The sequence below is a fragment of the Elephantulus edwardii genome, unplaced genomic scaffold, assembly GCF_000299155.1.
Source record: "Elephantulus edwardii isolate Elephantulus edwardi_28Jun2011 unplaced genomic scaffold, EleEdw1.0 scaffold00018, whole genome shotgun sequence".
NCBI lineage: Eukaryota > Metazoa > Chordata > Mammalia > Macroscelidea > Macroscelididae > Elephantulus > Elephantulus edwardii.
This window is the reverse complement of record NW_006399768.1, coordinates 24,313,837-24,337,505: the sequence shown is the minus strand read 5'-3', so window position 1 is coordinate 24,337,505 and position 23,669 is coordinate 24,313,837. Positions and strand designations below refer to the sequence as shown.

The 23,669-nt window shown below is 37.0% G+C and overlaps 1 protein-coding gene across 1 annotated transcript in view; it reads left to right on the top strand.

Moving 5' to 3' along the window:
• The first annotated feature begins 3,776 nt into the window (after window positions 1-3,776).
• Window positions 3,777-23,669, top strand: part of KIAA1430 (KIAA1430 ortholog) — a 27,908-nt gene continuing 8,015 nt past the window's right edge. Inside the window, exons 1-2 of the mRNA XM_006882241.1 lie at window positions 3,777-4,833; window positions 20,281-20,549. Coding sequence (XP_006882303.1) covers window positions 3,777-4,833; window positions 20,281-20,549 — 1,326 coding nt within the window. The remainder of the gene's footprint in view (window positions 4,834-20,280; window positions 20,550-23,669) is intronic.

Here is a 23,669-nt window from a genome sequence, read left to right as displayed (position 1 = left end):
GCAAGTAAATTCTCACTGAAGATTATCTTAAAAAACCTGTCAACAGAGAAGTGCCAGAAATTCAGCTTGGATATAGAAGAGGCTCCAGGGATATTACTATTGATGTCAGATGGATTTTGGCTAAAAGCAGAGAATAGCAGAAGGGTGCTCATTTGTGTTATGTTGACTCTGTGGAGGCATTTTTGCTGTGTGATCATAACAAATTATGTAGAACATTGAGAAGAATGGGTATTCCAAAACACTTTATTGTGCTTCTGCAAAACCTACACTTAGACCAGGAAGCTGTTGTCTGAAAAGAGCAAGAGAATACTTGCTTGCATGGTTTAAAATCAGAAAAGGTATCTATCAGGTTTGTATCCTTTGTCCTTACTGCTCAATATGTATACCAAGCATAGCATTCAAGAGGGTGGGCTTTATGAAGAAGAAACTAAATTGAAGGAAGATTTATCAATAACTTCTACAGATGACACAACCTTGCTTGATGAAAACAAGGACTTGAAATGCTTGCTGCAGAAGATCAAAGACTATATCCTTGAATTTGAATGACATCTTAACATCAGGAAGACAAATCTTCATCATTGAGCTGGTAGGCAACATCATGATAGATAGAAGATTGAAGTTGTCAATCATTTCATCTTGCTTGGATCCACAATCAACACCCTTGGTGGCAGCAGTCAAGAAATCAGAAGATGAATTGGTGTTGGGAAAAAATCTGCTATCAGGGACCTCTCCAGAGTACTAAAGAGCACCCAATGTCACTTTAAAGTCTAAGGTGCATCTTATCCATGCTGTGGTCTTCTCAGTTGGCTTAGTATGCATCTGAAAGTTGGACAGTGACTAAGGATGACAGAAGAATCGATGCCTTTGAGTTGTTAGTGAAGAGTACAGAAAATCTCATTGACTACCAAAAGAACACAAGTCTGTCTTGGAGAAAGCACAGCCAGGGTGCTCCTTGGAGGCAAGGATAGCAAAGCTTCATCTCACATATTTTGGGCATGTTTTTAGGGGATTCAGTCCTTGGAAAAAGACAGCATGCGTGGAAAGGTGTAAGGTCAATGATAGAAGGGAAGACCATCAGTGAGATGAATTGATACAGTGACTTCAGCAATGGGCTCAAGTATATCAGACATGAAGAGGATGGCACAGGATAGGGCAAGGTTCAGATCAGTTCATAGAGTCACTGTGAGTCTAGTACTGGCAACTAACAATAACACTCATGATTCTGCTGTGCAGTCTTGCATCAGAGTGTGAAATAATGGTAATTAGGTACTCTGAAGTTCTTCTACTCCCTTTGCTGTTGATGTTATGTGCCATGGAGTCTCCTGTGACCCATGGTGACCCTATGTACAGCAGCTCTGAAGTCTGCCCTGTCCTGAGCTAGTCTTACTGCTTCTGACAACAACCTCTGTTGCCCCAGTTACTGTATCAATCCATCTCATCTGGGTTTCTACTCCTAGGGCAAAGTAAATAGTTCATGGATTCTTTATCCTTTTCTGGAATCCTCTTGTTTTTCCTCCGCTGTTCCAAGTAGAGACTAATTGTTTTGGATAACTGCTTTGCAAATTTTTGAGCCTCCAGGAACTATATGATGAGATAGGAAATAGAACAAAGAAGCACTAAACACATTGGTAGTCCAGTTAACTTATTTCCCATGAAATGACCCAAAACCCCTACACTAGGGAACCAAACCCCATGAGAAGTTTTATATAAGAAACCTGTCACCGCTTATCTGCCAGTTTGCCTTATTGTGATGGTTTGCTGTCTATTGCTGTGATGCTAAAAGCTATGTCATAGATACCAGTGGGATCACCCATGGTTGACACCTTTTAGCAGAGCTTCCATGCTGAGACAGACTTAAGTAGCAGAATTGGCCATTTCCTGCTGAAATTACAGGCTCTCAAAATCTTTGAGTAGCAGCAGAACGTTATCCCATACAGTGTCAGATGATGAACCGCTGAGGTTGGAAGACGCTCAAATTGTGGCCAGGGAAGAGCTGTCCTCTCAAAGTGGAGTCTATTTTAATGGTACAGATAGAGCAAAACTTACATCCAATAAAAGACCTTTATTTGCTAATGACTCAAAATGAGAGGGAACAGCAGCCAACATCCAGGAAGAATTGAGACATTTCTACAAAAAGCTGGATGTTGTAAAAAAGTGAAGTGTAATGTGTAAAGATTGACATTCTAGGCATCAGCAGGTTCAAATGTATTAACATTGTTCATTTTCAATCAGATAATCATATGATCTATAATGGGAATGATAAGTTGAGGAGGAATAGTTCTCTATTCATTGTCAGAAAGAGCATTTCAAGTTTATTTCTGAAATACAGTGCTGTTGGCCCGTGATAGATTATTATCCATCTGCATACAAGGAAGACTTATGACTTCCATCTGTGTGAAGTCACTCAGTCTTCATTACTGATTATTTTACTCCCCATAATATCTTCAAGCTCCATCCATGACTTTAATTCTCCTGCTGGCTGAATGGTATTCCATTTGGGCCATTTTGTTTATTAATTTGGTGATAGGTATTTTGGTTATTTCTACCTTTTGGCCATTGTAAATAGTGCCGTAATGAACTCTGATGTATAAGTCTTTTTCAGTTTCTGATTTAATGTGTATAGATGACATCGAGTGACATAGTGACCCTTTGAACAACAGATCTGAGCCTTGTCTTATTCTGCTTCATTTTCACCATTTCTGATAGCCTCAGGCCCGTTGTTACAGTCATTCTGTCAGTCCATTTTGCTGAGAGCTTTCTTCTCTTTCTCTGTCCCTCTCTACCTTTTACAGCATGATATCCTTTTCCAAAGACGGGTCTCTCCTGATAGCATGCCCAGAGTATGTGAGAAGTTTAACCAACCTTTAAATTCTATTCCGTTACTCTTGTGTTTATATTGTTATACCAGCACTAGGCTTTTTTTTATTATTATTGCTGTATGTCATGTTTTAGAATCAATAATATGAGTCCTCTCATTTTGTTCTTTTCTTGCAGCATTGTTTGTTGTTTGGGGCCTTTTATCCTTTTCATTCAGGATTGAGAATTGGTATTTCTATTTCTTTGAAAAAAGCTATGGAGTTTTAATTGGAATTATGCTGAGACTATAGGCATTGTTTTAGATAATAGTGACATTTTAACAATATTAATCTCTTTTAGCGTATAAACATATGCCGCGTTTATAATTTTCAATGTATTAAGTCCTTCTCTTACCTTGTTAGATTTCTTCCTAGAAATTTTATCTTCTTAAATGCTATTGTAAATTGTTTTCCTCATTTTTCTTTCAGATACTGCATCGATAGTGTATAAAAACTCATCTATTCTTGTTGTTATTGTTGACCTTGTACCTTGTAATTTTGATAAACTCCTTTATTATGTCTAGGTATTTTTCTGTGGACTTTTTGGAAATACCATCCTTTCTTTTTCTAAACTCTAATTGTCTTGACCTTATAGAAGACTTATTCTCCTAACCATCTTTGTTTATGATATATCTGCTGTGATAATCTCTTGATGTTTTCCTGTGAAATGAACTATTAGACTTACTTATTTTTTAAAATTGATAATACAGCTTCTCACTGCCCTTGTAGCCTTATCATCACTTAACTGAACTTTTTTAAAAATTTTGGGGTGTTTTTTTTGTTGTTGTTCCTGTAGAGAGTGGATGGATATTAGCTAGACTTTCTGATTTGGGACTATTATTTCATAAATAAAAAGAAAACATATTTAGAAATTTTTCTCATGGTTTCACTTTGTTCCTTTTCAGAACTATTGTTGCCATCATGGACCGATTTGGAGATACATCAGAAGGTGAAGTTGATCACTCTTTCTTTGATAGTGACTTTGAAGAAGGAAAGAAATATGAAAATAACTCTGTGTTTAACAAGCAAATTGATGACCCTAAAGAGAGAATAGATAGAGAAACAGAAGATGTAAACTTGAAATTTGGAATACCAACCAAGGAAAATAATCTTACTGAAAAGATAAATGAAAAAAAATTAAAAATTCCTCCAGAAGAGCACTGTATAGAAAATGATAAAATACAAAGTAGAAGTTCTTCATCTTTGACTGCTTCTTCAAGATTACAAAAACAGTGTGATTCTTCAGTAGGACATAAGATACACATTCCTCTTCCAGATAGAATTCCCAGAATTGTAAAAGAAGGTGAAGATGATTACTATACAGATGGTGAGGAAAGCAGTGATGATGGGAAAAGACGTCATATCAGGTCCAAGTCAGCTAAACCGTTGAATAATTTTAAAAAAGGTGTAAATAAAAAATATTCCAAAATTAGTTCCTCTTCTTCCTCTTCCTCTTTGTCTTCCTCATCCTCAAGTTCAGATACAGATTGTTCAGATGCAAGATCTGATATTTATAGATCTGATTCATCTCCGTCATTAAAGAAACAAGTTTCTGATGTAACCCTCTTATCGCCAAAGCAGAAATATGTTTCAGGAGAAAATGCAACAGGAGTACAACCTTTAAGAATGAGACCAAAAATTGGCGACTCCACTGAAGAGTCTGAAGATACTGTGACTGATGTAACTCCTCTGTCAACCCCAGACATCAGCCCTGTTCAGTCTTTTGAGCTGCCTGCATCAAATGATCAAAAAGTAAAAGTAAAAAGACAAGAAAATGTGAGTCAAGAAATATATGAAAATGGAGAGGATTTGAAATGTAATTCAAAGCAGTTGAAATCAGCCAGAAAAGGGAAAGAAAAATGTGGACCCAGTAGTCTTAGCTCACCTTCGAAATCTTCATCATTAGGTTCCAATTTAGACCAAAGACATAACCAAAAGGTCTTACATGACACAATGGACCTAAACCATCTTTTGAAAGGTAACTTTCTTTTACAAAATTATATCTTGAATATAAATATTAATCTTAATTATATATTGAGCTTATATGTTAAGTATGTATAAGCTTAAATCTTAATTTGTATTGATTTTTCTAGTAGATAGGATTTAGTGTTTGAGTAAATTGATGTAGTAACATTACCACATTTTAGATTTTACCATAAAAAATATCTACAATATCATCGTAATTTCAGGTGACATATGGCAAAGCTAGGGATCTCTGGTGCCCTACTGGTAAGGAGTTGCCCTTTCAACTTCAAGTCATGTGGTTTGAATCCACCAGCTGGTCCTCAGGAGAGCGATGAGCATTCTCATAAGATTTACAGCTTCTGGAAACCGCTGGAGGTTCAGCTAGAGGTTGGTTCTGACTCCGTGGCCTATAACAACAACAGCAGAATTGCAAAGCTGGTAAACTAGGACAGAAAACTACTTCCTGCCTGGTGTTCTAGTGCTTAGAAACTCAAATGCTGACAGAGGCCAGATGGGATAATAGAAATTAAAGAAGTGAGGTTACTTTTCTCCTTACTTTTAATACTTTTTTCTTTACTTTTCACTTTTCTTCTTTAAGAAAGATGCTGCACAAAGGTGACCTAACATGCTATTTTCACAGGACAGTATACAACTAGTTGTATGGTTTCTTTTTTGTGATCTTTAAAGATGCAAACGGCCCCATCTTTCCTCACAGAGTGCTTGGTGGGTTAGCAGCCAGGCTCTTAACCATAAAGCTTCTGGGGCTTTTTCTAAAGAGCAGTTACTTGAAACTAATACCAAATTGATGAAATAGAAACTAATTACCAAACTGATAAAATAGCATAATTTAAGTTTGAGTTACTTTTTAGATAGAGGGTCAGTGGATTCAGTGACACCTGTTTTCCTTGTCTAGTGCTGCTGTAACAGAAATACTACAGTGGATGGCTTTAATAGAAATTCTCTCAATTTTGGAGGCTGGAAGTCTGAATTCAAGTGCCAACTCTAGGGGAAGGCTCTGTGTCTCTATCTTTTGGTTCTAGGAATTTTCCAGCACAGGAACTTGGATCCAGAGGACACACTCTGCTCCCAGCCTCATTTATCGATGGGAGTAGACCTTAACTTCTCTTTCCTTTTAGTCCTTTTGTGATGAAAAGTGATGCTGGCCCCTGAACAGGGAAACTTCTTATATTGAATCAGGGATGCGTACTTCATCCCACCTTAATCCCTGTACATCAGATCAGGCTGATCATGTCATGGAGAATAATTACATGATTAAATAATGGCCAGGAGGACAGAATTCTATCCATGATAACACTTAATATGATAACAACATGATACATTTTAATTCAAGTAATATTTCTGCATTTTTTTGTCAATTTATTATTCATTATTCATATGTAGATTGAAAATAACAGTAATATTCCAAGTGAAATAAAAGCAATTCTACAATTTATGTTTGGACTAGTTAATAAGAAATGTAAAAATAGAGGCTTTAAGGCTAGTCCTTGGATCAATTGAAGATAAAATTTTTAAATCATAAGTGACAATCTTTGAAATCTTAATCAAAAGAATAATTTACACATAATGGAAATTTAATTTTATTTTTGAATGAAAAATAATCAGATATCTGACACAGAAAGATTGAAGAGGTATATCTGGAGCAGTTTGTTCCTTGTGTAAATTTTCTTTTTGGTCTGATTGTACCTACTGGTGGTTTGATGTTACATGCCTTTAAGTTGAGACTGATTCATAGCTGACCCTCTCAATGGATTTTCAAAGATTAAATCATATGGGAGGCAGTTGATGGATTTGAACTACCTGCCTTTGTATTGGGAGTGCAACACTTAACCACTAGACTACCAGAGTGGAGCAGTGATTTTCAAACATCTGGAAATCTGATTTTTGGCATTGACTGTCACCATCTAATGGCTGAGCTTTTACTCCAAGTCTATCTCCTGACAAATATTTATTCAGTCTCTTAATGTTTCAGGATTGAAGTTTTTTCTCTTTCGACAACAACTAGAATGTTCTCTTAGGAAATGTGTCAGTCCTTGTTTTCATCTTAACTCTTCAGTTATGTACTCTTACATTTAAATTAAAACCCATATTCCTTATCAGTGCCTACCATACATCACTGATTCTTATCCTAGTATTATGTTGGAATCCCCTGGAAAATTAAAACAAACACTGATGCCTTGGCCCTGTTTTTAATTCAGGAATGACTGACAATGTAGTTATTTAAATGTTTTATAACTTTTTTCCCAAAACTTAGTGATTTATTAATACATTTAAAATAATAAAAGATAGTTGGATTCTCACATCAACTTATGTATTCAGTCTACTGCAATATATTTTTGTTAAAGTGTGTGAAGAAGTTCTGGCATGATATAGGATATGAAGTTGGGAAAAGGAATATTTTTAATAGCCTTTCAGATAATGACAAATATTCTTTGATAAACGACACCAAAATACCACAAATAGTAGTTATTTCAATGATATGTCTTGAATTTTTAATATATGCATGATGTATAAAATCATGTATATTGATGATTTGGAAAAGACTGGTTTATGAGCTTACAAATGTTGATATATTTCAGAATGTACTACTATAGAAATCATGATTATTATCACTACCATTCTTACCAGAAACTTTTTGAGAAGCTATCAGATTCATGACTACAGATAAAGTTTTCCAGAATTTCTATTTTGCATAAAGTTTAGATTTTTATCCTTGGCAGTAAATGCTGCTATTTTTTTTTTTCTTTTGAAGTGAAAGAAATTTCTTTATATTTGTATTTGTACTGAAAAGTATTGGAAAGTGGTAGAAACTATCATAAAAATCCATCTGGTGTAATAATTCAGCCTGCTTACTAATATTGTATATTATTAATGTATGTTTTAATACGTTTACTATGGATGTATGCTAAATTTCTGTTCCTTTATATTTCCTACTGAGATTTATATGAATTTAAAAGTAACATTCTAACATTTGGAGTTACTAGATAAGAAAAATAAGAATGAGTATTGAAAGGGAAAAAATGTATGTGATATGGCTTGTAGGTTTTGCTTGTTTATTTTAAATATGTTCTTATTTGAGAGTCATCATTTTCGTTTTACGTACTTAATTCCATTTTTAAATTTTATGAATAGTATATGATCCAACAAGGAGCTAGTCTTGCGGAGTTGTGCTTCTGTGCCACAGGCCACACCTCTCTGGTGGTTCATATCTACTAGCTGGCACCATGGGAGAAAAAAGGGCAGACTCCTCCCCTACATTTTACAGCATGAGACACACACTGGAGAATTAGAATTGGTTCTGATTCTAAGGCAGTGACTTGACTTTGTCTAAAAAAATTGGAGCACCAACTGTATTCTAAAAATAAAGTTAGGGTGGAGCACAAAAGATAGGCTTGCCAATACAAAAATTTTTTTGGGGTAAAGAAAACTATCTTTTTGAAGTTACCTTATTTTGAGAACTACTCCATGACAGTAGTCTGAGTCTAGGCTTTATTCATGAGGATCAACAATAATTTTTATTAGGATGATCTTGGATGCAATAATAAGTTAATAATCAAACATACATCAGTGACAATAATCAAACAATATCTCTCACATAACAAGAAATTCAAAGATATATCAGGCTTCAAATTTGATTGATTCAGGGTCTCAAAAAATGTAATCACTTACCCAGATTAGTTCTGCTCTGATCATTCCTGGTGTTGGCTTCATTCTTAGGCTGCTAGTGATATTTATTTGGAGACTAAGGTGTGTCTGATACAGGCCATGGTCTTTGCAATCACCTGTTATGTATCAGAGAGTTGGACAGTGACTAAGGAGGATAGAAGGAGAATTGATGCCTTTGAGCTGTGGTACTGGAGAAGAGTATTGAGAATACCACGGACTGCTAGGAAAACAAACAGATTTGTCCTGGAAAGGGTTAAACCGGGTGGCTCCTTGGAGGCAAGGATTCTGAGGCTCCGTCTAACATACTTTGGACATGTGAGGAGAGACCGGTCCTTAGAGAGGGACATCATGCTTGGGAGGGTGGAGGGACAGTGCAGGAGGGGAAGGCCCTCTATGAGGTGGATTGATTCAGTGACTGGGATAATTGGGATGGGATTGTCGGAGACAGTGCGATTGGCACAGGACAGCGGAGTTTAGGGCTGTTGTACATAGGGTCGCTATGAGTCGCAAGCGACTCGACGGCACATAACAACAACAACAGTAGTTTTCAGCATTCACATCCAGACATGAGTGTACAGAGACATGGAACTGTTTCTCTTTTTTTAAAAGAGGAAACTTTTCAGAAACAGTGCCAGCAGACTTCCACTTATGTCTCATTGCCCAGAATTGTGTCATTTTCCCATTCCTGAAGATAATCATTGGCAAGGGAATTGGAATTATGTTTGGCCAGTTAGACTCACTGTGGAGTTCTAAGGGAGGATGAATTAACATGACTAGATTTGAAGGTATGTTTTATATAGGTAAAATTAGGGAGCTCTGGAGGTGTAGTCTATAGTGAGTCATGCTGCTAATGCAAATGTGACATCTGAATCCTGAATGTGGTTAGAAATAATTTGATGGTAGCAAGTTTTGAGTAAAAGTTAAGTTTAGGAAAAATGATAAGAGAACAAAGTAGAAACAGCTTAGTAATTTATGACCTCAATATTTATCATACAGCCTCTATAAAGAATTAATATAGAATATATAAACTCATTGCTGTCAAGTCAGAGGTTTCCAACAGTGTAAATCTCACGGGAAGAGCTAGCCTGTCTTTCTCTTGCAAAGCCACTAGGGGGCTTTAGCTGCCAGAGAGGGTGATTACAGGGTGAGCAGCACGAATTCCTTTGGACTACACCACCAGAGGAAAATGACCATAAAAAAGAAATGAGATGTAAGAAGCACTGATGAACAAAGAAATTGGCAAAACTTAATGAGGAAATTATAAGAAATGAAGTGTTCAAAAGGAAGACACAGGCACTGTAATGCTTCTGTAGGAAAGAGGAATATTTGCTACTAGCATCTTGTATCTGGCAGCATTTTTTATCCCCCCTTTACAGCAGGCTGAAGCAAACAGGTTTCAGATAGACAAACAGGAAATCTTAGATATCCTCCACACATGACTACCAGGCATTACAGAGCACTTGAGAAAACCTGAAATCAACAGAGGTACCACAGTCATGGTTTGAGAATTTAGTGCTTAAAACAGAATTAAGATAAGAAAATAATTTTAGGGAGCATTATAGAGAATAAAATTGTTTTCACTAATAAAACTAAGACATGATTTGCTTTTTACACCCTTTTCAAAAATACAGTGTTTTTTAGGGTTTGACTCTATGACAAATAGTAGAACTACAGATTGAATGTAGAAGCAGACATGAGAATGCAGCTTTCTATCAAGCTAGGCATTAAAAGATTGTTATTTATGTTAACATGTAATTGATTCATTGTTATTTTCAAATGAATTAATAAACATCTTTAGATCTTTTCTTACATTGTGAATACTGATAAATGTAACCTACAAATTGACAATGGAGCCTTATTTAGTAGAATAAAGAGATCCTGGGACTAAACCCTTAACATATATTCTGGAAGAATATATGCAGTGAGTTAAGGGAAATTTTTTGTTGGGTCAAGTAAAGGGAAAAGAATGTTTTCATACCAAAAGAGGCGGGGGGAACCCTTAATGTTTTAAAAAAGTAAGATTGAAGAAGGGTGGGAGCAGAGGGGTGAGGGATGGGTGGGAGGTGGTGGTGTTAATCAGAGTCACACAATTTGATGGGTGGAGTCGAAGGATGGGTAAAGGAAATGGGAAAGATCTGGTGTGAGAAATAATGAGTGCAAGCTTTTAAGTAAACCCGCAAATAATAAAAAAATTATTTTAAAAAATAAAAATATTGCAGATAAAGCAGCCAAATAAAAGAATCATTCATAATATCTGTTGATAATTGTTCATTCATCAAAAGATTCTCTCAGAATGGGTTGTTTTGATAGTTAATTTAAATCCAATCTAAGAAGATATGTGTAAAAACAAATATAATTGATGAAATTGACAAAACCTCAATTACCCCCAAAAAGGCATTAACTACTTTTGAGCTGCCCATTTAGTCTGTCACACAGTAAGTATATATCAGGCGCTCCAGTGGCATAGTAACATGCGCTGCTCCTGCAAGGCCATGAGACTCTGGTATATTGAATCCTCAGTGTTTTTTGCGAGAAAGATAGGCAGCCTTCTCCTGAGTCATTGTGAATTGGAATCAGCTTGGTACTGAGTGAATGAATGACTGCTCTTTACTTAAATATCATCAAAGAGCAGATAGACTCAGAGGCCTCAAATTACTTACATGCATGGGATGATCTGATGACTGGGGACTGGAATAATTTGCTTATTTATTCATGTCGATGCTTTGGTTTGAAATGAAAACTAGGCCTACTAACCAGGTGACCTGCATGTGGCATCTCTTTGTGGCTTCGCTTCTTCACACATGGTTGTGGACATCTTACTTAGGATTTAGCACAAATGTTGCAGAAGACAAGACAAGAGAGAGACTTAATCACCTATTGTGACATAGATTCAGAAGTCTCATAACATCATTTCTTCCATAATTTTGGTTAAAAAGTCATTAGCCCTCTCAGGTTTATGAAGAGTGGTGTAGCTTCCTCCTCTTAACAAAAGGAGTGGCAGTTTATGGACATGCTCTAAAATCTCTTCAGTCCATCCTCTGACTGTGCACCTACCTACAGGTATACCGAATTCAGTTGAGGGAATTGGTCAGTATTCCTGTCCCACTAAGCTTGAAACGAACAATCTCAGAGACAGGAGAGACCTAACTATTAACAGGGTGAGGTAGAAGTGGAGCACATCCTCTGAACCTGGGATCCATGTGCCGAAAACCTCCTAGAATCAGGAAAGGAATTCCAGAGACAATCCAAGACAGAAACAGTGGCAGCATAACTTGAAGACTGGCATGTCACATTACCATGGTCTTCCCAGTGGAGAGAGGTGCCTAGCACCTTGTGGGGTGGGACCATGGGACTGAGTACTTGTCTGTGGAGCTAGGCTTGCCATTCCACAAAGTTAAAAAGCTGAGTACCTTTGGGATGAGACTTCCTGACAGAAGGGGATGTCTCTAGGCAGAGTAGAAGAACACTTTCCTGAGTAGGACAGAGCCCAGGCTGAGGATTAGAATGGCCAGAGGCCAAGTAAAGGTCTAGCTATAGGTATGACTATGTACCTCTTCTCATTGAGCTATGTCCTGGGTGATTTCTGATTCTGAATTGTCAGGTTACTTATAGCTGGAGTTGGCTACGCTGGTGAGCATAGCTGCCTTGGGAAATTCTTATGTAATGACCAAGTACCCTAGTGGATAGATAAGGTATCAGTATCTGGAGCTGGGAATTGTTAATTGAAGTCATATCTAGGTCTCACAGAATTAGTTTTAGGAGTCAAGTGGCACATTGTATAAGCACTGAATTGCCAACTGAAAAGTCTTAACTAAAAAAAAAAATGCTTACTTTCTGTTTCTAGCTGAAGAGTTCTAACCCATCATCCGTAGTGTGGGAGAAAGCAGGTGCAGTACGTTGTTTTGATCCCTTCAAGTTGAGCACAACTTGTAGCAACTCCGTGAACAGAAGGCCTGAAACCTTTCTATAACTATGTGACATTTAACAAAGTTCATAGTTTTCGGTATAGAATAGTTCTTTATGAGAACTTTCAAAACCCTGTGGAACTGTTCTCTGTCCTATAGTCTTTTAGTTGGAATTAATTCATTGAAAGCCTGTTTTGTTTACTTCTCTGGAAATCCCAGTAATCATGACTACTGTCTGTGTGGGCCTAAGTTCTCTGTGGCCTTTGAAATTATGGAACCTAGCAGAAAAGTGGAAAATACGATGATGGGATTGCTGGTATAGGTTGGAGAAGGGCTATGTCTGTCCTCTGAGAATTGACTTTGCAATAATATTGACAGTGATTCTCTCCTCCCCAGATGTTCCCTCTGCACTATTTTTACAACTTACATTTTTTGTTGTTATTGTTACTTTTAATTTTTTTTTTAAATTTAAAGGGCTTTAGTATATGGCTAAAATAATCTAGAAACCTTATAAAATTCTATGGAATGAGTGCTTCTTGGAAGGAATATAATTAAACACAGTACCAATGGTGGCACTATGGTTGTTGCTATTACTCCTTTATGGAGCTCCTGTGACACAGCGTATTTAGTCCTTAGTAATGTTACCAATTCCAATAGTAGAATACATTTTATGTAATTAGTATAGTTATACATTTCTTAAATATAATGTTTTTAAAATTGTATGAATCCAAAGATTGTTTTGGAAAGCCTTTGTACATTAAATTGGGAGCTCTGGTGATGTAGGGAGTTGTGCTGCTAATCCAAAGGCCATACTCATCTTGCGGTTCAAATCCACCGACCTCTTCGCTGGAAAAAGATGGGCAGTCTCCTGTGTGATTTACAGCCTCAGAAACCCAAAGGAAGGTCAGCTGTAACTTGGCCCCAACTCAAGCAATGATAACTAGAGACACTGATTACAGCTTCTGTTAAGAAGAGGGAGTTCTTGTAGCCTAGTGGCAAGAAGCAGCATTGCAGTCCCAAAAGCATGCAGTTCAGGCCAGCAGCTGCTCTGCGGGAGAAAGGTGGGCAATCTCCTCCCGTGAGATTAACTGCCCCGAGAAGCCACCGAAGGGTCAGCTATGGGTCGGTTCCAACTCTATGGTACACAACAACATTAATGGAAGAGCAGAAACCTTTTTACATGTTTCTTTTAACTGTTACTTCATTCTCAAAAAAGTTAACTGATAGCAAATTACAAGCCAATTGCTACAGTTCTATAGCTGATAAATCAGGAAATTTAACAGAATCAGCAACTATAGAAACAACAGAGTGTTTCATGCAGGGTCGGGGGAAGTATGTCTTGAAGAGCTACTGTGACTGAGTAATAATGACAGCTCCAGCTGGACTGCTTTAGATGTTCAAAGAGTAAATTAGCTTAGAATTTAAGCCTTAAGTATATTGGTAATAGGAAAAATTATTTTTGTCATTACAATTGTTAGATGGTGTCATTGGCTCATAATCCTGTGGATAATAGAACAGAACACTGCCTGGTTCTGATCCATACTTGCAGTGACTAGTATATCTGAGCCCATTGCTGCAACCACTATCCCATTCCTTCTCCATGATGATCTTTTTTATTTTTCACTGGCCTATTACTTTATAAAGCACCATTTCCCGTTTCCCTCTCTAGGGATTGTTCCCTCCTAATAACATGAGATGAAGTGTTCCCATCCTCTCTTCTAAAGAACATTCTGACTGCTTCCCATCCAAGACAGATTTAATCCTTCTTTTGGCAGTCCATTCAGTAGTCTTCACAACACCACTATTCAAATGCATGACTCTTCTAAAGTCCTCTTAATTCAGTGCCACTTTTCATGTATAGAATTCAACTTGGATCAGGTATACCTTACTTTGCAAAATTAAATTACACCTTTTATAAGGGAACCTGAAAATAAGCTATGCTGACTACTAATGGAGGGAATGGTCACTTTTGTCATCCCACTAAGCTTAAATTGAGTAGGTTAAGAGGCGTATAGGGAATCTTACTATTACTAATATCAAGAAAGCAAAAGAGTACAGCACATTCTTCTGGGCCAGAAATTCCTTCACAAGACAGACCAAGACCATCACCGCAAGTAGCAGCAGCAGAATTGATTGAAAATCAGAGACTCATGAGATACAGAGCTGAACTGGATGGAATTGCTGCTTCATGGAACCAGAGCCAAGAGCCTTCATCCAGACTTACTGGAGGACTGAAGGAGAGATGTCATTGGCAAGACTAAAAGAGCTGTTAGGACATGCCAGTGATCTAGCCATAAGGAGATGTGCTGCCAACCCAAAGGCACATGGTTTAGATTCACTAGCTGCTCTGAGGGAGAAGGATGAGCAGTCTTTTCCCAAGCTACTTACAGCTTCTCAGACCTGCTGAGTTGGTTACAGCTTGACTGCATATAACAATGACAAAAGAACTATGTAATACTGGTCTAAAGTAGCAAGGCTGAAGGTCAGAGAGCTTGCAAGCATGCCTGAGAAGCCACTCAGACTAAAAACATCTATCTTGGAATCTCTTATTCCGTTTAGTAGGGAGTTCTGGTGGCCTAGTGGTAAGAAATTGCACTGCAGTCTTAAAGGCACATGATTCAAATCCACCAGCTACTCTGGGAGAAGGCTAGGCAGTCTTCTCTTGTGTGATTTCCTGCCCCAGAAAACCAGCTGGAGGGTCATCTATTGAGTCACTTCCAACTGGAAAGCATACAATAACAGACTCCCTAATGGAGAGTTCTGGTGGCTTAGCTGATTGGGAATTGCACTGCTAACCCGAAGACTGTGTGTCTGTGACAGTTCAAATCCACCAGTAACTTCTCAGATGAGCATTTGCCTCGCATGCCATTTACAGCCTTGGGAACCCTGCAGAAAGTCAGCTCCTTGTTGATTCTGAGACTTCCATAAGAAACCGTATAATCATGAGTATAATCTGTGACTTCGTTATGGCTCTTCAAGTGGATTAGCAGATCTATTGGTAGAGCAGATGGTGTTAGAATTGACAGAAGGAGGGAAGGGGCCTTTCCCCCCCTTTGTGTAGGTGAAATGTTCTTGACCTCACACATTCTTATCCTTGGAGATCTGTGCTTATTGTTGCTATTTATAATATTGTTGGAAAGGGTATTTGATATAAGCAAATCTTTCCAAATTCTCTCCTGTGATCTTTATAATTTCTGTTGCCAATCCCTTATTTTTCAACTACCTATCCTTGTTGGTTATTGAAGACACATTGCACTTGAAAAATCTGCAGTTAGGGACCTCTCCAACTAATTGAGTAATGATAACAGTTTGAGGACTAAGGTGCATCTGATTCAGGCCATAGTCTTTCTGATAACTTGCTGTGCATCTGAGAACTGGACAGTGAATAAGGATGACAGAAGAATTGAGGCCTTAGAGTTGTGGTGTTGGAGAAGAGCACTGGACATCCCACAGATGGTTAAAAGAACAAACAAATGCGTCTTGGAGAGGGTGCAACCGGGGTGTTCTTAGAAGGCAAGGATGATGAGGCTTCGCTTCACATACTTTGGGCATGCTGCTAGGAGGGGCTACTCCTTGGAAAAGGACATAATTCTAGAAGGGTGGAGAGTCAGCAAAGGAGAGGAAGACCCTCAACCAGGTGGATTGAGGCAGTGACTCCCACAATGAGCTCTGGTGTGTCAGGAGGTGAGAAGATGGCTCAGGAGAGACCAGAGTTGAGATCTTTTATTCATAGGGTCGCTGTGAGTCATAATTGATGGCACCTAACAACAACAACAATCCTTGTTTGTTTCTAATTTTTGCATTTCTTTTTTTTTTTTTTTAAATTTTTGCATTTCAATCACTGGTAATTATCAGTCCATATTGATTGCATCTTTGATCACTTTCAGACTGTAGAAGCTGGTAAAAATCTTCAGTTTCCTTTCCTGTAACATTAGTGGTTGGTATGTAAATTTGTATAATAGTCATATTTACTAATCTTTAACTGGATTTTATAACTAGAAATATAAAAAAATGTACTGCACAAAAACTTGTTAATTATTTTGGTGTCATCTAACAGAGTCACCTGGTATAGAGCACACCCGTAGTATTCCCCTTGTAACACTTAACATCTTTATACATGTTCTTACTCAGGTGTTGATAAGGTTTTCCACAAATTAAAAACTATTAATTTCTTTTCTTAAGCTGTCCTGCCTGAAGAGTGTTCCTAACTGAAAAAATTGTTGGAAAGCTTGTTTTAATGAGTTTTTTAAAAGTTGCTGTATTCTTTGATAGTCTTTGGTTTATCCTTGGGAAATAGACTTGACTATCTTGCCCATTCATGTCACTGTTCTGCACCAAACAAACTACACCCACTACCATTGAGTCAGTTTGGACTCATAGTGACCGTCGAGGACAGAGTAGAACTGCTGATAAGAGTTTCCAAGGCTGGAAGACTGTATCGAAGCTGACTGTTCCTCACCGTTCTTCAGAATGGCCAGTAGGGTTGAGCTGCCAACTTTTGGTTAGCAGTCATATTCTTTTATCACCTTTCTCATTTCCTAATAGCATTGAAAAGGTTTCTTCCACTACAGTGTGTGTGGGGAGTGCATGCATAAGAAGCAGATGATATGTGTAGAATGCTTTACCATCACAAAATGCTAAATAAATAAATAAAAAGGATTGATAGAAAGATTTCACGTAAAATAAAAATTATAATGTTTAAAAATACTGTGGAAAACAGTTGTGTATCTTTTTACCTAATGTGTTTATCTTCAGTACTTACGTAACTTGGAAAATGAGCAAAGTTAATGTCTAGTAATACTACATTATTATGTATATTACAAATATCTAGTAATGATTGAAATTTAGTGAAAATAATTGTAATATTGACATTTAGGAGTTAGGTATATAGATAAAAGTTAAATTTAGTAATCATGGCATGCAAAATAATTGTTTTTAAAAGTTGCTTTTATAGAATGTATTCATTTTGACTTCTTTGGTCTTCACAAACACGTTTATTCAGTTTAGCAGTGTGGAAGTCCAAATCAGTGGTGCTGCTGGCTCTAGGAGAGGATGCCTAACCCAAACGAGGCTGAGCCTCCCTAAAGATTGGAATCCACCACTGAGTGGGTCCTTGGGAGCAAGGGGGCATTCTCCTTCCATGCGATTTGGAGCTTGGACACTCTGTGGAGGGTCCACTATGAGTAGGTTTTGAAGGCAGTGAGGGTTTTTTTATGGTTCTAGGATCCCCCTTTTCTGCTTGGTTGTCTCTCATTTTATCTTTTGTGAGAGAAAAGATGTCAAAGACCATAGCTTAGGACAACTCTCTTTACATTTATCAGGATTGTAATGGAATTAAAGATGCTGCATCCTACCCTTAATTCTTAGGGAGCTCTGGTAGGTAGCCTAGTGGTAAGAGTTACACAGCCAACATAAAGACAAGCAGTTCAAATCCACCAGTTGCTCTTTGGGAGAAAGATGGCCTCCTGGGTGATTCACAGCCTGGATTTACCCACTGGAAGGCAAGCTATGAGCCAGTTCCAACTCAACATCACACGACAACATCCGTAATCCTATTGAAATTGCTTATGAGATTGTTGGGGACCGTAGTATAACTGGTACTTGATTACATTCATGTATGTTGGGAGGACCAATTTGATCCATGACATTCCACCTTTTGCCCCTCAAAGTTATTGTTCTTGTTATATAGAAAACACTTTTTACTCCATCATATCCCAAAATTCTTACATCAACCCTAAGTCCAAATTCCGTTTAGGGTAAAATTTCACTTTATAAATGAATGTGGAATGCTGCTTCTCACTGTCTGCTGCTTCTGATGTTAAAATTTTCCTCTTACCTTTCTGAGTCATTGTCAGAATTGCCTCTGACATCCTTTATTCCACTAGTTGTCTCTTCAAGGCAATCTAGGCTTTTCCTATTACGCATCCTTTCTGTCAGATATCAGATAATCAGATATCTTCTAGTCTTTTTATCAGATATCTTCTAGCTTCTACTAATTTTCTGTGTCCAAAACTGCTTTCATATATTAGGTATCTGTTAGAACAACGCCCTTCTCTCTTGATGCCAGATTCTATCTTGGTTATCTAGTGTTGCTGTAACAGAAGTACCACTGTTGTGAGCTTTAGTCATTGTGAAAGCCAGCAGTAGAAGGTTTTAACAAATGGAAATGTGTTCAGTTACTGTTTAGGAGCCTAGAAGTCTAATTCAGGCTGCCAGCTCTAGAGGATGACTTTTCTCTGTGTCTTTTGGTTCCAAGAGTTTTCTTGAGCAGGACCTGAATTGAAGGCATTAATTTCTTTCCTGGTTTTTCTTTATTAGTACTACTGAGGTCTTCTATTTTTAAGTTTTTTTTTTTTTTTTCACGTTCCAATATTTTTAAGTTTTAATTTGAGATAAAAATAATCTTACTTTACAGTAGAAGTATTTTAATGAGAGTATTGTTGATGTGTTCCATTGAATTGGAACTGACCCAGCAGGTTTTCAGAAGTAGTAAGTTAAATTAGAGGAGATTGCAATTATTTTTAGGTTGATAATTTTCAGAATATTCTTTCTTTAACCATGGTATAGTCATTGTTATCAATTCTTGCTGAGCATATTTTAATCTTCGAAATAGCCCTTCAAATTAATAAAAACTGCTTAAATTAATTATTGTGGTGATTCAAACTAGAGGTTTCTAACATCCAAAGCTATTAAGCTTTGTAGAGAAACAAAACAAACAAGACAAAGGTATTTTTCCATAAATTATACCTGTTTGAGTAAAAGGAACACTGGTTGTGTAGTATATTACATGTTGCTCTGCTAAATGAAAAGTGAGTTGTTTGAACTCACTTGGGGAAAAAAAAGATGGGCAGTCACTGATCATAAAGATTGACAGCCATGGAAACCTGGTAGAGGGTTGCTATACTGGAATTGCTTTTGACAGCAATGGGGGTTTTGGAAGAATCAATAAAGTAAGTGTATGAAAATGTTCTTATTGTTTTGTGTGTAACTTTTGTGGCTTAAGAGCCTAATGAACACAAACTTATGTTACCTCATATTGTTTACCTGCACATTATAATATGGATGTCATTAGGTTATTATACTTAATATAATTATACTTAGTACTATATTTAGAAAAACCCTGAAACTCACTACTGTCAAATCACTTCTAACTCTTGGCAACCCTTCATTGGGTTTCTCAGGTTATTAATTTAATCATACAAAGAGATTGCCCATCTTTCTCTCGAGGGGCCCTAGTGGATTGGAAACACCAGAGCTACAAGGCCGTGGAGTTAGCAATGTAACACCCTACATTCTACAACTCCAGTGATCCCTGTATTAGCCTATATTAATAAAGTCATATATTCTGGGAGCTCTGGTGGTCTAGTGGCAAAAAGCTGTGCTGCAATGCCAAAGGCATATGGTTCAAGGCCACCAGCTGCTCCACAGAAGGATGGGAAATATCCATGCAATTAACTGCCTCTGAAAACTCGCTGGAGAGTCAGCTATGGGTTGGTACTGACTGGACAGTACACAACAGCAACAACATATATTCTAGATCTGTATTAATGTATATCTTAACAAGCAACAACAACATATATTCTAGAACTTTAATAATGTATATATTAACAATATTAATTGGTAATGCTAATGCATGTATATTAATACAGTTGTATAGTACATGTAACAGTGATAATGTACATGTAATACAGTGAGTACATGTAACATGGATAAACTTAATATATTCATATATAAGACTATGTTCACTTATATGTTAAGTTATAATACAAATCTTCATTACTGTAGTTCACAGTATTGAGTTAAAGCCTATATCATTGTATTGCTGTGCTATTTTGTTTAGCCATTTTGTCCTTTTTTGTTTACTTCTGTAGCTTTTCTGCAGTTAGAAAAAAAAGGACCACAAAAACATCCTGTGGATCCGCCTCCAGTCGTACCTCGGAAAAACTACTCTTTCACAAGAGAAGAAGTGAGACAGATTGATCGGGAAAATCAGAGGCTTTTGAAAGAACTGTCTAGACAGGCTGAAAAGCCAGCAAACAAAAGTGCAATTCCTAAAAGATCAGTTGGTCACTCCTCTAAGTTATATCATAGTGCTCTTAACAGACAGAAGGAACAACAAAGGATTGAAAGAGAAAACCTGGTAAGTTGTTGGATCCTAGTCATCAAAGAAAATGCATTTATACTGATTTCTTAGACCAAGTTACGTGAAACTCTAATATAGCTAGTATTTCAGACTTGATTATTTAAGAACAAACATAAATTTGCATGACACTTGATGTGATATGAAGTACATGATGTGCTAGGTAAGAACCTAAAAGCTAAAATATATATTATTTAGCCAGTAGATTTATTTTGGGGGAACATTAAAAGACAGCAGTGAGACAGCCTTTTATTTATTTTATTTTTAAAAAATTAATTTTCATGAACATTTATAGAGAGTTTGGATTTCCATACTTTCATTGTTACATTTTTCTCCTTGCCCACCCCGCCCCCCAGTTCGCATTTCTCTTTGAAAAGTAAAAGAAAAATTATTTCATTGGTATAGAATTCCCCCCCACCACGCCGAGTACACTCCACTATGCAACCTTCATTATGGACTCTTGTCATAACTGTAATACCCAATCATATATTGCTTTTCAAACAGTTCTCTCCCTCATCTGTTTCAATGCAAATCTGTTAAATGCAAATTTATCCAATTTTTCTCAGTCTTTCCCCAACCCTAAGGTCAGTCCCGTTCTACAATAGTGGCACCATGCAGTATTTGTCCTTTTGTGACTGAGATATTTCACTCAGCATAATGTCCTCCAAGGTCACTCATTTTGAATAATATTGCATGAGTTCCTTGTTTTTCAATGCAGCGTAGTATTCCATTGTGTGAATATACCAGAACTTCTCTCTCCATTCTTTGTTGCTGGACACTTAGGCTGTTTCCAACTCTTTGCTGTTGTGAACAATGCCACAATAAACATGGGTGTGCAGCCTTTATTTATTTGACAAATCAGTTAAATCATTAAAGTTCAATACATGATGACCAAAGGTCAGATAACAGCCAGTAGCTAAATCTATTCTTGTTTGTTGTATCTTTGAGAGACAAAATAGGTTTTTATTTTAGAAGCGAACCACAACTCTGGAAGAGGGCAGGTTTGGTGGTGTCTTCTTGAATTTATAAGAGTTCACTGTTAAAAATCATGTAGTTAAACTTGGTTACTCTAGAGGAAGGAATATACATGGGGAGTATTTGAAATCTTCACATTTTAAAATGGAAAATTGAGTATTTAGTAACTGTCAGGTATTGGTATATCTCCCATTTATTAATTTTTTTCATTAGCTTTCCATAGTCTCACAGTTCCATTGCTGTTCTCATTTTCTAGTTATAGGAAACAAAGATCCCCATTGCTGCTGTTGGTAGGACCGAACAACAACAGAATAAACCTGTGCTGGTTTTGTGCCGTTATTACCAGCGTTGCTGTAGTGGAGCCCAGTGTTGTAGCCACTGTTATCAATCCATCTCATTGGTGATCTTTTGATTTTTCACTGATCTGCTGAGTGTGATACTCTTCTGAGAAGGATCCCTCCTGATAACATATCCAGAGTAAACAAGGCAAAGTCTCATTATCTTCACTTCCAAGGAATACTCTGGTTTCCTTCTTCCAAAACAAATTTCTTGGCCAGTTCTTTCTTCTGACTGTCTACAATCTACAGCATATTGCACTTTCTTCACCATTAAGATGATTCAGAGGAATCGGTTCTCTTACTCATTTTCCCAGCATTCCTCACATACGTATGAGGCAGTTGAAAATACCATGACATGGCTAGGGGTCAGGAAAACTTTAGTTCTCAAAGTACACCTTTGCTTTTGACTATTTTAAAATATTCAAATTTTGTAGCAAATTTGTCCATCGTGGTATATTGTTCAGTTTCTTAATGGCTTCTTCCATGGCCATTGTTGAGGGTCTAAGTAAAATGAAATCATTGACAACTTCAGTCTTCTCTGGATATCATGATGTTGCTTACTGTTTTTACTGGCTTTGTATAGCCTCACAGTTCTTTGAGATAAGTATTATTTTTTAAAAATTTATTTTATTTCATTATTTTTTGTGTGTACTGTCAAATCAGATCTGACAGATATAGGAGGACATTGTTCCTCCTTCTCCAGCAGAGCATCTGGTGGATTCGAACCATGTACCTCTGAGATTATAGTGCAGCTTCTTGCCGCTAGGCCACTAGAGCTCGCCAGAGATAAGTACTATTTTTATTCACATCTTACGGATGAAAAAAGAGCCCTAGAGAAGTTCAGTTGGTCCCTGAAAAGAAGTCGTCCTTGGTCTTAGAGAAGACCAAGAACATAGAGCGAGTCAGTAGCTGAACCCAGATCTTAAGCTCAGGTAGTCTGGCAGCATTAATTCTATTTTTAAATTAAAATTCAACCCTCAGAACACATAGCATCAGAGATAAATAATTTGTGAAGCAATAAAATGACTAAAACAGCTTCCTAAAGTAGCCCTCACTATATTTGATCAGAGAAGCTCTGCCAGTTGTGGAGAGGTGGTTAAGTGCTTGCCTAGTAACCAGCGTTGGTGGTTAGAACACATTGTCTTTGTGGAAGAGTAATGTGGCAGTCTGTTTATGTGAAGAGTGAGTACAGCTTTGAAAAACCTCTCAGGCAGTTCTTTTTTGTCCTTCAGGGTCACTGTGAGTTGAAATCAGCTTGACAGCATTGAGTTTTAGATTTCATTGATGAGTCACTGTATAATACAGATAGTTAAGCACTCAACTACTAGCTCAAAGGTTAGTGTTTCCCATTCTTCCAAAACACCTGCAGGAGACGAGAAACAACACAAATTGAAGTGAAGGTGATGAATAATGAGTTACATAATAGCTTCTTGCACATCACTAGTAATAGTCAAGATTAATTTTTAATTAAAATATAATTTTACTGTCGCAAATATTTACATTTAGTTTTGAAAGTTGAAACCATTAATGGGAAAATCTCAGAACAAATAATGATGGTTTCATGATAAGATAAATACAGTTAATAACACTAACTTGGATATGAAGAATGTTGAAATAGTCAATAAATACAGTTAATAACACTAACTTGGATATGAAGAATGTTGAAATAGTCAGTGCTTTATTATAAATATATTGACCCAGTGTGCAAAAAGAAATGAAAAAACCCCATTAAATTATACAGTAATAAAAAAATTAAAAGCTAAACAAGAAAATTTGAACTTCAGTCTATCCCATTCGAATTCCAAAA